The 17,056-nt window shown below is 39.6% G+C and overlaps 1 protein-coding gene across 4 annotated transcripts in view; it reads right to left on the bottom strand.

Annotated features, from left to right (window-relative positions):
- Nucleotides 1–17,056, bottom strand: part of PLD5 (phospholipase D family member 5) — a 201,635-nt gene that overhangs the window by 148,082 nt on the left and 36,497 nt on the right. Inside the window, exon 1 of one of the 4 annotated variants that reach the window (XM_075089401.1) lies at nucleotides 10,087–10,902. The exons of 2 other annotated variants lie outside the window; for them this stretch is intronic. Coding sequence is in view for 1 of the 2 variants with exons in the window: in XM_075089399.1 (XP_074945500.1) it covers nucleotides 10,087–10,089 (3 nt within the window). In the remaining variant the exon portion in view is untranslated. Of the gene's footprint in view, nucleotides 1–10,086; nucleotides 10,903–17,056 lie in introns of those variants that run through there. One more of the 4 variants, XM_075089399.1, reaches the window with a different exon arrangement.

Here is a 17,056-nt window from a genome sequence, read left to right as displayed (position 1 = left end):
CACAGTTTTGGGAATGTAAGTCAGTAAGATTCCTCTTTTCCAGTTGTGACTTTATCGTAAATCATAGAAAAGGCTTGATTTGCCAGTGTGTCAGCACTCATAACCTGTCAGGCTCAAGCAGAAGTGACCTTTCAAAAGCCTGAACAAGATAAGACTTTAAATCTAAGCATTAAAACTAGAGACACCTGCCTACCTAAACACAGGTATGAATCCAGTCCGCTCTACCAGAGTACATAACATGAAAGGACAGCTTAAAATCCAAGTGCGTGATTTAGAGGGGAAATTAATGGTACAAACCTAACAAGAAAGCTTGAACAATTGCCTTTCCCATCCCCCTCAGTATGTATCTACATTTCTTGAAAGGGACTGCAGGGCAATAACACAGGTGAAGTACCCTGCATAAATCTACCAAACTATTCCCCTTTCTTCTATCTTGCAAGCCTAGTATGGGTGCTCTGCATGCTTTGCCAGTCCTTTTGCCTTCTCTTTGTTCAGTATTAGCAAGCATGAGATCTCTGTAATGAGCTGTGCAGCAATGATTTAAAGAATTACTTAGAAATTTTATTTACCACATGAAAAATGAATTGCACACCCTGGCAGATGGGCAATCATGAAAGAAGTTACGGACTATCTAAATCATTTTTATTTCAGGAATAGATAAGCTCTCATGCAGTTTTCTAAACCAAGGAATCAGACATCTGGAGACCTAATTGTCGTAGCTTAAAACTTATTTTTATACTACTTTTTTTGTATTTTTCTGTGTAGGGGAGGCTGCGCGCATGGGGAAAAAATGGTATTAACTGGCTAATCAGTGATTTCACATTACAAACAAAACCAATTACACATGCTTTTCTTTGGTTTGTTCAACTATACCAGCCAATTCCTGGTGTAACTTAATGAAACAATTGGAATCCCACTGTGTATGCATTTGTCCAGGTGGGTTACAATGCTATAATAGTAGTAGTACGTGCATGTACTTCACTAACTAGGATTCAGAAAACAACCTACTGGGTAATAAAAAAAAGAAAAAAGAAAATAAGAGGTTCTCTCTGCAGTTCACTCCTTTTATTTATTTATGAGAAAGAAAATACTCACTTTAAAAATGCACAAAAATGTGACAGGTGGTAAAGTAGCATCTGAATTATGTTTCAACTCTTCAAGGAATTGAGTCATGGGAATTCTCATCTTTCAAAATAATTTGAAATCTTCAGAATGCTATTCTCTATGGTGTTTCCTAGAAGCTTTTCTTCACTAATTTAAGCAAGAACAAACAACACTGAATTTTAATTAACTGTCAGGTACATCAGTTTATATTCCAAGCCTCCTCCAGGAAACAACTATTTTAGAACTTAAGATAGAAGAGTGTTTATAACACAATAAACGATATGCTTCTCACTGCAGCCTAGTGAGTGTCAGGCCCTAAAAGTAGTAAAAATTTTAAACTAAGCACAGTCTTCTATGTCCTGTATCCATTTTCCTAGAATGCGCTGTCCATTCAGAAACTATGCTTTTGATTTAAAAAAATACATCCACATTTACACAACATAGTCTGAGATCAGAGGCTCAGCAGAAAATATACATGCCACTACTGAAAGTACAAGAGACCTGTGCAAGCTCAGGATAGGATCTCCATAGCTGGATTCTGCAAGTGTGCTGTAGTCAGCTGTGGATGTCACTCTGTCCGTTAAAACCAACAGCCCTTACTTTTTTTTAAAGTCAGGCAGTTTTATAGGTTTAGGTTATGAAACCTCTTAGACCAGACAGAAGCTCAGTTTCATGGTTTTGGTCAGGCTTTCTCTCTGAAATTAATGCTGACCGAATGCACCATCCTTCCCCCAAGTGGCTAAGACGCAGCCTAGGTCAAAAATCTCTGCTCTGGTTTTTGTGCAATACTTAATGCCAAAACATAAAGCAGAACTGGCAAGAACACTCAACTCCAGTTACCATGTTGTCTCAGTACAGCACAGAAAGTTGCAATATCCTAACATAACTCTTACTCAGTAGGAAAGTTTACAGTAAAGCTAACTGGAAAGAGCCTGTCTAAAACACAGAACAATGGGTCAACTCCCATTTTTCAGTTACAGTGATGTGGCTTGCACTGGGTTTTTTTAAAAAATAGTTGAGGAAAAAGAAAAAATTGAGGAAAGCTATTTGATAGCTTCATTGAACCCTTCCCAAAGTAAACTGCTGTGCCTATTAATTTTCACCATGTGCTTTCCACTGCACTTCGATCAGGCCTGAAAGCAGAAGGTTACACAGCAACCTCTTAGCGAAGCAAAGTGGTCACCAGCGGTGGGCACAGGCAGGGGCAGGGCGGTGAGCACCAGCCTTGGCCCTGAAGTCAGAGCTCCTAGCTGAGGGCCCATACACATAGCATCCTTGGGAGACTTGAACACCTCCTGCTGAAGGTTTCTTTGGGCGATACTAAGGGCATAGCCCACAACTTGTATTTTTGTCCAAGAGTTTCCAGGTGCATTGTCCATTCTTGCAAACAAATGTTATCACACACACAACCTACAGTTTTCTTTGGAGACAGTTAAAATGAAACCCACTGAAGCCTTTTTCTTTCCATGGAAAATGAAGGAGTAGTGGGGAGGAGGAGGGGGAATTGGAATATTTTTTTGTCTGTGTAAGATGTGATTAATCCCAGGAAAGTCGCAACACATACCCAGTAGTAAGTGCTTGCAAGATTTAGCCCTAAGCAACTGACTGTTTTAATTTCTGATGTCTGAGTTGCTTCTCAATTATTTTCTAAGTAGAATAATATTTAGCAGCGGGTAACTTAATATCACCACCTCTGCTGGACACCTTTAAAGAAACATGGGCATGATCCACAACAGTGGCAACCAGGCACAAAATTTAAATTATAGGAAATAGACAAGAAAGCCTATGTCTCTGAAAAGTTTTCATAGTTCCTATTCTTCTGCAAGAGCAAAAAATTTTTAACCTATGAAACAAGCCTTTACAACAGTGGCCTGAAGTAGCTCTGTATTAAAATTCCAGTGTAATATGCCCAATAAAACATTTTAATCTGAAATTCCTTTCTGAAACTACAAAGATTATTAGAAGAAGTACTGCGTTACAAATAGGAAACAAACTACTCAGAAAACCTTTACACCACTGGTAAATTAATAACATGTACTATCATTCCAGAGAAGTATTTTTTTCCCTATAATTATCTACTTCTATAAAGTACTTTCTCAAGCAGCACCTTGGAAGTATCTTTTACATACATGCATTTAATTATATTGTTCATGAAAAATCCTCCTACTCCCCCTCCATCACTGACTGGAACCATACAATATATGTGCTTCCCCACGACCACTGACACAGATGAAAGTGAATATTTCACTGGTTTTGGACCAGTAAAATGATGCACAGCAAACGCACTACTTCCGTAAGTTTGCGCTAGGGAATCCATAAGGCTGCTACAACTGGTAAGACTATAAAGGTCACTCTACATCAACATTCATTAGCAGTCTTTTAGTCTTTATTCACCCTTCAGATTCTTCTACAAATATTTTTACATTTCCTTTTACTAAAAAGGGACTCTAATCAACAGTGAAGCCAACTTCATTAGTAAATTTATGAGATAGGCATAGCATTTTGGGGACTTGTGATATGCTAACAAACCAAAAACAACTACAGACATTAACATAACACAAAGTCATATAAATGCGAAACTATTTTATAATAAACTTCCTTCTATAACATAGTTAAAAAATTGTATGTTCTCTCTTATGATGCATGGCATCAAAAATAATTTCTTCAATTAGATTGTTTGCATTCGCCATGATGCCAAGGAGTTCTGAAATTGATACAGTAGAAAAATTCGTGTTTATCCTGGTAGACTCAGATTTGTTTATTTTTTTCCAAGCACTTAACTATGCATGCAAGTGTCCTATTAGATTGTAGTACTACTCCCTATATGAAGTAAAATACCTAAATATATATTTGGTAACATTTATAAATATAACCTCCTGTGGAGGTGTTTTGGGTTTGGTTTTGTTTTTTTCTTTAAAAGAAAGAAAAAACAATGGGTTTATGCAGTGGCACACACTACAAGTGCTGTTATTGCCGACATCAGAGGAATGAACAGCTGCCACTTTAAAGCATGTGTTCTCAATCCATCCGAAATTACATCCATAATAGTTTCTTAATTTTTTTTTTCCTTCCAACAAACTTTTAACCCAAAATTATGACTGCCTCCTTTCTTGGAGCCTAGCAATACAGCAATTACCTGCCAAATCCAATACCATGAATCACTAAGGCAAAAGATTCTTTCAGGACTCAATCTTTCAAGTTCTTCTGCAACTTACTACCAGCCCATATTGAGCAATTAGCTTTGGATGATGAATACATGAATGAGCTTGAAACAGGAGCTATACATGAGGTGCAGTTGGAGATGAGGGAACTCCCCGTCACTTGCTGGCTACAGGACCACGCCAGCACTGAGGGACAGAGGAAATACAGTCCACAACCAGCCCAAGCTCACAAAGGAAGTAGCTAACTACAGGCATCTACAAGTAGCAACTACGAGCATGGTGGCCTCTGCAGCTAACAGATGCTAGCAGAGACCTTAATATATTCTGCCTATAGCATTCCTAGTGAGTTGCATTCATTTGTCACCCAAAACTCATTTTCTCATGCTTTGCATGTGCAAGAAAACCAATTTTCTCTCTACCTGTGCTGTAGTAGAAGAATTATTAGATACAAGTGCTGCTTTATGATCAATCCTCTGTAACTGTAGAATGAAAGGTTTCTTTTTAACATGCCTATCACTTTTGACAATCCTACAAGAAGAAAAATAAGAAAATTAACAGTAGTGCATTCAACAAGTTTAGTAGAGTCAGAAATAAACCTAAAAGAGTTTAATTGCCTTATAGGACTACTTCATCATAGAGTTTTTCAGCACTCTTTAAAATTAGTCCCTTCTATTTCTCTAATGAAAAGAAAGAAAGAAAAAAAAAAAAAGGCGGGGGGGGAACATTTCTTTTTCTGACATAAATTTCGCAGGCCAGTTTCAGCCAATGGAAGATTCTTCAGTCTTACCTGGATGAGTCAGAGGTCTGCATAGTAGTAGCTCTTTGGTTACTCAAGACCCAATGGCTCAGACAGCATGTTTGGGCCAAATCAAGTATATGTTCTTCCAAAACTTTCAATCCAGAACTAATGCTGATAAAATCTATGCTACATAACATAGATTTTTCCTTCTGAACAGGAAGGACCACAACAAAACTTATTAAAAGTATTGACAGGGAAAAAGTTAAATCAGACAAGTAGTCCTATAGCATCCTTGCCATTTTTCCCAAATGAATCTCCAGTCTCAGACATTACCTGACTAAATAAATACCCATTATATGGCCAAAACAGAGTTCTCCCTGTTACTGGTTATGTGTATGTCCAGTCATAGGAAGGAACATGGCAGCCAGACACTCATGCACACCTATCGAGGGACAGGGAGAATTATCACATAAAAGTCATGTGATGGAAGCAACATCCCATCATGTAAGGGGAGAAAAGGATGCAACACATTGTCTCAGAACATCTCTGGCCTACCCTAAAGGTTAGCAGTATTGAGTTAAAGCCATGGCTAAGAAAACCATCCTACTATGGCAATGGAGGCAGAAGCACTGTGGGTTTCAGTGCAGGATTTATCTACCCTCTTCAGCTGAATAAGAATCTACACCAGAGGTTGGCAACCTTCTGCTGTGAGTCTCATTCCAAAATCTTCATGGATCCAAAAGCTTTAGTCATATACCTGAGGTGTATCTTGGTGAGCAGAGGGAAAGTAGATCCTCTGGCACAGTTCCACAGGAGTAGATGGCACTCACCTCTGAGTCGTCCACTTCATTATGAGATGACACAAGAGGCTGGCTATGCAGCTGTATCCCCAGATGACACAGCAACATTGGAAAACATATTTAAATAAAGTGTTCTTATCAACAGGTTTACAGTAGACTGAAAACTCAAGTGCAAGATCCTGTAAATTCCTTTAAGCACGGTAGCTTCCCATCACCACTCTATGTAGTGGAGCAGGCCTGGAAAAGAGCCAAACCGTGCACCACGTCTCCCACTACCACATATTATGCAGCTCCAGCTCTGACTGGAGCATACTCCTTATACAAGCGTTGGAAACATATCCTTCCGGGCACAACTCCGTAACTGGCTCTTCTTACATCTGCACACTATCAAATGGGTATAAAGTTGTCAGTACCTTTTTGTTTTCTCCAAACCTTTTTTATTGAAAAGGTCCACAGTAAGTGTCAACCTTAAACGTTTTCAGTATTCTCAATATGGTCATGAAGTATAAGAACAATTGTGTGCAGCAAAATATCACATTGCTATGAGAGTTGTGAGATATATGGGCAACAGAATTTTGTCCCAATATTTCAAAACACTGCAAATGCTGCAATACAAACATTAACCAGACACAGAAAAATACGTATTATCCAGCCACCTTCTCACTTTAGCTCTATTTCTCAGGAAGCTGCTTCCATCAATTATTTCACCTAGAGTCCAGACTGACCTTTCCCCCACCTTTATTTTCCCCAACATTCCTTTTTGATGCTATGACAGGATAAAAGCCAGTAGGACAGACTAATGTTAAAAGCATCCCTTTTTAATAGTTTCTTTGTATATCACATGGATGATGGAAAAAAAAAACCCTGTCTTGAACACAGATGCAGCAGACATGCTAATACATTATGCAAACCACAGCAAATAATTTATAACTTCCTGGAAGCAACTTATTTTAAGTTGTACTGCCAGTATAATGGCAGAGTTTAAAAGCTGAATTTCAGTGAGCAAAACCTGATCTACAGAGTATATTGATAATGAATCAAAAGGAAAATGGCTTAAAAAAATACACCACCACCACCACAAAACCATTCCAGTTTAAGAATCCTTGCATAAACCTTGCTTGCTGTCATATTTTGTTCACTGAAAGTATCCAGGCTCCATACACACGGATGCTGAGATTTCAAAACACAAGCTTATTTCATTGTGAATAAACTCTAATTTATACCTGGAGATATTCCAACATTACATTTCAATTAAAGAGCAAAGGGTTATCTTTGTCCTTCACAAACAATATTTATGGAGCATACAAGTGTGCATTTCACTCTAGAATGGTGCACAGACTTACTGGTGTGGTAAACAGCCTGTCACACAGCTATGACATATCACCTGAACCAAACTGTGCCAAAAGTCAGTTGAGGCGTGTGAGTTAGTACTAAATACGCTCACAAAACCTGTGATTTCACCAAAGCTGTACTGCATCAGATTTCATCTGACTAAATACTTCAATGCTTTTTCAGCAGTAGTATTGAGAGCCAGCATGATTACTTGTGAAAGAAAAAACTATATTTTGCCAAAAAAATTGGCAGGAGAACTAAGCAAAAAACTAAATAATATTCTCAGGTTTTACTCTTTAAGTCTTGAATCAATTCATAGAAGATACAAAGCTCTTTTTCCCTTCCTTAAACATACTTTATATTACATATAAACTACGTAGTTTACATTTATAGTATACGTCTTTAAATACAGGATTACATTTTCAGGCAGATTATCAGTCCTCTATTTAGTCAGTCATGGGGATTAAAAAAATATTTAACCTAAATTAATTTGGATGAATGATGCATCCAATTGTTGAGTAGGTTTTTTTAAACTCTGCATCAGAAAGACACTTAAAACAAACTCTGCCATACCCAGCATCTCTTGCACTAATCCTAGACGATAGAATTGTTAGAATTCAGCAGTGTGCTAGTAACGTTTACAACTTTCTAATTTTTCAGGTAAGGCTGGTACATTACTTGTAATTTTGCTTTTGTTCCTTAGACTTTGAAAAAACACTTTGAATAGTTAAACCTGGGTATCTAAAGCATTTGACAGCTTGCAGTTCTGACTTGTTTAAGACCATTTAGTATTTACATTCTGAAAGAAATCATATAATTTTAAAATCATAAGTAAGAGACTGTTTCCTTTGGACTAGCTGTGCCATTTATTACACAGCTGATTACTACTAAGGGTTCACCTTTTGTGGGGGGGAAGGGTGGGGACGTGCTCTTCCCCTCCCCCCCCCCAACAACAATATATGCAAGACACTTGCCTGGGCAATCCAAATTGAAAGAAACAGACCCCTTGGGAACTGCCTGCACTGGTTACCTAACTAATCCACATCAAGCAGGGCACGATGCAAGTTTACTTTCACTTAAACTTCATCAAGAGCAAGTATGTGGCAGTACACAAGCATTATGTTTCTAGAAGGAAACGTTTTCCTTAATTTGCTGTTCCTAAAGCGTATCTGTATTTGACTTACATAGGAACAAAGAATCACACACCTGGAAATACATACAACCTCATCTATTATTAGTTAAGCTCTGTGTTTACAATGGGGAAAAGCAGCCAGATCTCCTGTCTCCAGTGTTTTCCTGTAGTAAAATTTACATACAGGATAATACTAACTATGAGCACATTCTTTACTGACAAGAAACAACAATATATTGAAGTCTCTTCAGTACCACAGTAGTATTTAATGGATTCTCAATATTGGGAATTTTGTCAAGAAAATAGTAATAATAATAATAATGAGAATAATAACAACCACCATGCCTAGATTCGTACTAAACATCTTTCCAAGAAGCTTAGAGTCTGGTTGCCTTTCAATCATTGATTTTGTAATCTATGCTGCATGTTGAGAAGGAAAATATAAATCTTTAACACACTAAAGTGTATTTACAGTCATAACCTGGAATAATAGGCCAAGATAACACTATTTATTATTTACTGTACTTCAGTATTTAATTTTTTTGCCACTCAGTGAAATCACTTAGAAAAAGATCAGAAAGCTCTCAGTGATAGTTTTAGTTTTTTGCATTTTAATTTTGATGCTGAGCAACAACAAATACACAAGAAAGATAAATCAGACATAGTTTCACATTTGCTGTACACTTTTCAAACTCCCATAGTTGCTCTTTTAAAAATCTCCTCTTCCATTTGAATCACAAAGAGAATAATTTCCCACACATCAGCTGGGCTGTCAAGTAAGCATATTTCAGTACTTTTTTAGTAATTTGTTTTCTTTTCACCCTGATGTACAGTAGTTTCATAATCAATGTATTCCTGGACTTAGTATGCACTTAAAATGAATGACTGAGTTCCCATACAGGAGATTGGGCTTGATGCATATTTCAGTTAAAAACAAACAAACAAACAAAAAAACAACAAACCAGTCTTGACAATGAGTCTTGGGAGTAAATACTCCCAAGATTTGCATCCCCCCTCCTATTCTTTAATACCTAGAGAACTGTTAAAAAGAATATTTTTATTGTATCTTCAGGCATTGTTTAAACTACTAATAGCATTGCTATCAATTTCCAATAATTTCAGATTTTATATTTATATGTTCTATATTCTACTTCTATTGTTTTGATATTTAGATCAGAATATTTAAATTGTTACAAGGAATAAAATCGCTATGCGAAAAAGTTTTCCTCAGTTATTTTTCCCACCAAACAATTAGACTAGAGAAACACAGTGTGACTAAAAGGTCTTTATGGATTGAAAACCCAGAAAAATAAAAACTTCATAGCTTCCTAAAAGTCAAAAGGTATGGAACCGAGCACTTCTGCTTCTTTCAAAAAAAAAAAAAAAAACAACCAAAACCAAAACCCCAACAAAAGAAAATACATAAACATATAGCCTGCATATGCAATCAGCATATATTTATTTATATTTGTACGTATAAAGTCTGTCAGTGGTTATTAATGCAAAATTATTTTAAAAGCCCATGCAGCTGTCCTTCTACGATAAGTAGACAGGCTTACATTCTACATCAAATACTAGTCAGCAGCATTTCCCAATTTTAAAAGATTTTATATATGCTGCACAACATGTTCAGTGCCAAAGATATTTGTCACCAACTTGCTTTGCTGATCTCTTCCAGCAAAACATTGATAATGCCACTGTATCTTACACACTGTTTTCTTGGTGTAAATACCAATCCCTACTAATTTAATCATCATCTTTTAAACATTCTTCTCAAAGTAATAATCTAGATCTGGTGAAAAGTAAAGAGCTTCTTACCATTCTGATCCAATATCTTGCCTGTCTCTGGAGTCCAGCAGCAAGGAGCTGTTGCTGTTGCACTGCTTACTAGAGACACCGGAGGCTTTGGAAGCAGGGAATGTTTTATGTGGTTAAAATGTATCACCACTGATTATATTTCAGTCCCTCAATTCCCAGCCTTGATGCTCTGGAAATCAGCCAATCCAAGCGATAAAGAGGTTTGCAACAAGAAGTTGCAGAATTTTCACAGCGAATGCTTCATGGAAATGTTTTGCTTCTTGATACTTGTTTTTTATGTCCACAAAATGTTAAAATTAATCCTGGCTCCCTCTCCCCTCCTCCTCTTTTTTTTTTTTTTTTCCAAAATGAGATTCATATATTGTTCACAAGGGACTTTAGCACTTGCTACAGCTAGGCTCAGTGCAGAAAGGCATCGTGCCAGATTAAGCACACATCTCTGCCAAGATACCTGAATTTTGACTTGCAACACACCCTGTTATTCCAAACATGGATCTTCCCAAGCCAAAGCTCCTAACTTTGCCAAAATACACAGTGTTTTTGTGAGGCAGCCAAATGCCCCTTCAGATTAGCTAAGAGCATCTTTTATTTGCAATGTGGATGTTCATTGTTGGCTTTAAAAAAAAAAAAAAAAAACAAAAACCACAAACAAAAAACACCTAAACCAAAAAACACTTTTCCCTTGTGAAAATAAGGCGGTAAGTAGTTCCAAAGGGATGAAACGATCAACTGGCACTTCTACTACACACTTCTACTACACACTTCTACCTCCACCCCTCTCAAGAATAAAGACCCCAGAAATTTTCTCTGCAATGCTTAATGATTAATAACTTATTTAATATTATAACTCTCTTAATGTTCTCAGTGACAAAAGGACAAAGACATTCCTGACTCCATGGACCTTGCCGTCAAAGAACACAGTAAGAGGTGACAAAGGAGGAGGCAGAAGGAACCGAATCAGACAACACTGGCTAGTTTGATAGGTACCTAGGGTAATATCCAAGCAACCTCTACAATTTCCAAGTTTTTGGGGCATCACAATAAAGAAGTTTTACAGAAAGGGTCATCAAGAGGCTATGGAGACTACCCTGGAGATGCTTTCAAGGAGCAAACATATCACTGTACTAAGAGAGCACAAAACTGAGCCTGAAATTGTAAGGAATGAATGAAAGAGGATGGAGCGATGCTTCTGCAATAACTAAAGAGTTATAGAGGTGCAGAAAAGTTAAGATCATGCCCTGTGCAGGGAAGGAAAAGAAATTCAGAAAAGATGCTCATACCTTTCTCCTCTTCGCACAACGATACAAAAGTGATTTTCATTGAATCTGTTTTAATGGGTATGAAAGTGCAGGACTGACCTGAAGAAAGCAGGGGAAAGGATGCTGGACTAATTGGCAAGCTTGTTTAAAATGTGAGGAAGAGCTGGATGGAAGTTTTAATTGCTTGTTGAAACAGTAATGAACTTATTTTAAGAAATTACATAGAGAAATAAGATTTAGTCATCAATAAGAGTGACTATGTTGTTTCTGAACTTAGAGATAGAACAAAGTTCTTGCTCACAAGCTTATTGACAGAGCTTTAAACTAGACTTGAACAGGAAGGAGGATAATATCAGGCGTGCCCATGACAAGCTGTGGGATGACATGCCAAGGTTAGAGGGATGGGGTGCTAGTGAGGGCCCTCAGCCTGTTGCTCTGAGATGTGCTGGATACACTGCAGCACACGGTCTTCAGGAGGTGAGCCAGCCTCCTGATGTAATAGAAGCCAACAGGGAAACACCTGTTGAAATACCTCAAAGGAATTAAGGCATGGAAGGTGACAGAGCCGATAGCCCAGCTGAAGTGCCTCTACAACAATGCATGCAGCATGGGCAACAAATAGGAGGAGCTGGAAACCACTGTGCTGCTAGAAAGCTACGACCTAGTTGCCACTACTGAATGTTGGTGGGATCAGTCCCATGACTGGAGTGCAGCTCTTGATGGCTACAGGCTGTTCAGAAGGGACAGATGAGGAAGGAGGGATAGAGGTGTTGCCCTCTACATCAAGAAATGGATAGAGTGTGAAGAGCTGTCTCTGAAGAATAGCCATGAGCAGGTTGAAAGCTTATGGATAAGAATCAGAGACCAAGGCAACAAAGGGAACCTTGTGGTTGGTGTCTACTACAGGCCGCCCAGTCGAGGGGAGCCTACTGATGAAGCCTCCTTACTCCAGCTACAGGAGGCATCAGGCTCGCAGGCTCTCCTCCTACTGGGGGACTTCAACCACCCCAACATCTGAGGAAAAGTAGCACAGCAAGCTATAGGCAATCCAGGAGACTCCTGGAATGCATTGAAGATAACTTGTTGAGCCAGATAATAGACAGCTTTACCAGCGGGGATGCTACACTGGACCTGTTCATCATCAATGCAAGTGACGTAATCAGGGACATCAAGACTGAAGGCAGCCTGGGCTGCAATGATATTGCACTGGTGGAGTTCGCAGTCCTGAGAGATATGGGTCAGGTGAAGAATAAAGTCAGGACCCTGAATTTTAGGAAGGCAAACTTCCAGCTCTTCAAGGAGTTAGTCAATAGGAACCCCTGGGAAACTGCCCTCAGGAACAAGGGAGCAGAACGGAGCTGCAGATATTTAAGGATGCTTTCCATAGAATGCAAAAGTTCTCAGTCCCCAGGAGTAAGGAATCAGGAAAGGAAAGCAAGAGTGCAGCATGGATGAGTCCAGACCTGCTGGTCAAACTAAAAGGCAAGAAGGAAATGCATAGCCAATGGAAGCAGGGACAGGTATCCTGGGAAAAGTATAGGGATACTGTCTGGTAGTGTAGGGATGGGGTCAGGAAGGCCAAAGTGCAGCTAGAGCTGAACTTGGCAAGGGATGCAGAGAATAAGAAGAGCTTCTACAGGTACGTTAGCCAGAAAGGGAAGGTCAAAGGAAGCGTACCCCTGCAATGAGCAAGACTGGCAAATAGGTAACAATGGAAGAGGAGAAGGATGAGGTACTCAACAACTTATTTGCCTGAGTCTTCACTAGCAACCTCTCTGCCCTCACCTCTTGAGTGGATGGACCACAAGGACTGGGGGAGCAAAGTCCCTCCCACTGTAAGAAAAGATCAGGTTCGTGACTTCCTGAGGAACCTGAACATACATAAGTCTATGGGTCCTGATGAGATGCACCCCAGAGTCCTGAAGAAATTGGCTGATGTAGTTGCCAAGCCATTCTCCACGACATTAGAAAATTCACACCGGTCAAATGAAGCCCCTGGTCACTGGAAAAAGGGAAATATTGGACCCATTTTTACAAAAGGTAGAAAGGAGGTCCCTGGGAGCTACCAACCTGTCAGCCTCACCTCTGCCTGGGAAGATCATGGAGCAGATCCTCCTAGAAGCTATGCTAAGGTACATGGAGGACAAGGAGGTGATTCAAGGCAGCTGGCATGGCTTCACCAAGGGCAAGTCCTGGCTGACCAGCCTAGTAGCCTTCTATAATGCAGTGACTACATCAGTGGACAAAGGAAGAGCTACAGACATCATCTCTCTAGACTTCTGTAAGGCCTTTGACTCAGTCCCCCACAACATCCTCCTCTCTAAATTGGAGAATTATGGGTTTGATGGGTGCACTGTTCAGTGGATGAGGAATTGGTTGAATGGTCACATCCAGTGGGTAGTGGTCAATGGCTCAGTCCCCAGATGGATGTCAGTGACAAGTGGTGTCCCTCAGGGGTCTGTACTGGGACCAGTACTGGTTAATATCTTCATCAATGGCATTGGCAGTGGGATCGAGTGTACCCTCAGCAAGTTTGCAGATGACACCAAGCTGAGTGGTGTGGTTGACATGTCTGAGGGACAGGATGCCATCCAGAAGGACCTGGACAAGCTTGAGAAGCGGGCCCGTGTGAAACTCATGAGGTTCAACAAGGCCAAGTGCAGGATCCTACACCTGGGTCGGGGCAACCCCCAGGATCAATACAGGCTGGGGGGTGAAGAGACTGAGAGCACCCCTAAGAAGAAGGGCTTGGGGTACCGGTAGGTGAAAAGCTGGATATGAACTAGTAATGTGCACTCACAGCCCAGAAAGCCAACCGTATCCCGGGCTGCATCAAAAGCAGGTCAAGGGAGGTGATTCTGCCCCTCTGCTCTGCTCTGGCGAGACCCCACCTGCAGTGCTGCGTCCAGCTCTGGAGCCCTCAGCACAGGACAGACATGGACCTGTTGGAGCAGGTCCAGGGGAGGGCCATACAAGCAAGCAGAGTGATGGAACCCCTCTCCTGTGAGGAAAGGCTGAGAGAGTTGGGGTTGTTCAGCCTGGAGAAGAAAAGGCTGGATGGAGACTTTATTGTGGCCTTTCAATACCTAAAGGGGACTTATAAGATGGGGACAGACTTTTTAGAAAGGCTTGTAGTGATAGGACAAGAGGTAATGGTTTTGAACTAAAGAGGGCAGATTCAGACTCGATATAAGGAAACAACGTGTTAAGATGAAGGTGGTGAAACACTGGAGTGGGCTGCCCAGAGAGGTGGTCGATGACCCATCCCTGGAAACATTCAAGGTCAGGTTGGACGGGGCTCTGAGCAACCTGATCTAGGTGAAGATGTCCCTGCTCACTGCAGAGGGGTTGGACTAGGTGACCTTTAAACATCCCTTCCAACCCAAACCATTCTATGATTCTATGAAAGTTATAAATGGTATGTTATGGACGCCATGGCAGGATTATATTGTTTTCCAGAGTGACAAGGGTACACAAGAGTCTACAGAAGGTCTGTTTTAGCCATGTGGAGCTGTTGATATCTAGCTGAATAGCCACAAGAACTTCTCTTCAGTTCTGGCTGAAGAAGAAAGGTCTGGAATAAAGAAATTCATTTGCAAGGCATCATGACAAAGATGAATTTGATTTGTATTCACAAATGAGATTATCTAATGTAAATAAAAGAAAAGGACCATGATTCAGCCTCTAAGAAACATAGCAAGATGAAGTGGAAAGAGGCACTGAAAGAATAACTAAGAAGTTAGGACAGGAAAAATAGGCAAAAGAGGTTCTATGAAGCCAGGAGAGACAACATTTCAGGAAGAAAATGGACAACAGTATGCAAAGTAGCTTACAGGATAAAGAAAATCAGTATAGAGCACTGTTTTCACTGTTTGACCAGAAGGCTGTCTACAGAGACTTTGCCTTGAGTAGTTTCAGCAACATGGAGGGAGCAGGAGATGCACTGGGAAATGCCCAGTGCACACTGGAGCTTCAGCAACAACTCATACAGCCACATTAGTCAGACTGCCAATGGGATTCCCATCAAGGAATCATCAGCAGCTCCATCAGCAGACCCAACAGACAATTCAGAGAAACAATTCAATTGCAATGAATCAGGCTTCAGAGGTTTGGTTTTTTTGGAAATAACTTTTCCATCAGAATATTTTCAGCCATCTTGCTGGTCTGTGCAAAACTTTCCTGCAATCCTTGAAATTTCTGAAAATCTTATAGTCACATAAGATATCTAGTGGGACAGTGATTGGGATGCTGAATATGAAGACATGCATCCAAGTATTGCCCCGTATGTTTCTACACAAAGTGTGTATGGAAGAGGGTGATATGGCCCTATGCATACATGCAAGCAATTTTCAACCCTGTCTTTCAGTAAATGAAGTCAGAATGCTTCCATTTTTTTACTGAACAGTTAAGAATTAATTGAATGCACACAAATTTCAGAGAGAATTCTGTCATGGTCTTCTCATATTTGAAACACACACTTCCTAAATTCAAGTGCAAATATCTCTTAAATTCAACCAAAACACATGTCTATACAGGACAAGCACTATCAATACAACTATACAGGCAGGAAAAAAAAACCAATCCTTCAAGTTAACTCACTTAGGTTAGCACTCTTGCTTCAAGAGAAAGCCACCTTTTTAACTTACTTTAAACTCCTTCTAACACACACACACAAAGGAGAGTCCACCAAGGGAAGGAATTGCATACTGGTATAACTGCAATAGTTTAAATGTGAACTTCAACTTTTACATCTACTTTAGCCTTAAAGATTAAATCCTTCCCCAGCCCCACTCAATTTTTAAAGGATCCACAAGAAAAGAGCGCTTAAATTTTTTGGACAGGTCTAGAATTTCTCCTCTTTATAAGAAGAAACCATTTTTCTCCAAAGTTTCAGTTAAAAGCTTTAATTTAATCCTTACTGACTACTTACAACCCTTTCATGCAGGGGCAGGTATATATTGCCAGACTTTACCCCTCTCAGCAGATTAACTGTGATCAGAAGCCCCATGCTTCAGAGGTTATTTCAAAAATAAAAACAAAGATCTCAAACGCGTCTGATGACATTCTTTAGACACCTGTAGAAATGTAGCTACCAGACCACATAATTAAAAAAAACAATTTAGACAGTTTTTCTTAAGCAATGACATAAGGAAGTCCTTCAATGCTCTAAAAGATCAAGGAACGCACAGTAAGGCTGAAAATTGAAGTTGGGTTAAGAGTAATCTATTTTTGATTAAAATAACTTGCATTGCCAGATCTACTCTATTTCATACATTAGTGTCCTTTGCAGCATGTAAACCTTCACACTAGAGCCCTCAATCTGCAACAACTGAACAGCTGTATTAAGAGATACCAAACATAAAGCAACCAATCAAAAACTGAATTTTTGTCCTGGCAAGTTTCTTTTATTTTGGCATTTGATTGCTGTCTGAAGACAGGATAAAAACAAAATATTTCAATTTTTCATTAGATGAAAGGTCCTGATAAATTCAAATGCAGAATTGTTGAGCCACATTGGATTTGCTTGAGATACCACAAAGCTGAAGGGACATGCAGTTATGGCTTCCTTGGGGTACTCTGAAGTCTGTCCAAATTGTCCCTAGCATTATGAAGCATCATCTCTCCATAGGTTGTAATAAATAATGAAAAGGCCTATGGACAGCTTGCTATAAATAGTTTAAATCACAGCTCTAATGATAATAAGACAAAAG

This window comes from Phalacrocorax aristotelis, chromosome 3 (genome assembly GCF_949628215.1).
Source record: "Phalacrocorax aristotelis chromosome 3, bGulAri2.1, whole genome shotgun sequence".
Taxonomy (NCBI): Eukaryota; Metazoa; Chordata; class Aves; order Suliformes; family Phalacrocoracidae; genus Phalacrocorax; species Phalacrocorax aristotelis.
Note: the sequence above shows the minus strand (reverse complement) of the source record. Positions and strands in the feature narration are given on the sequence as shown.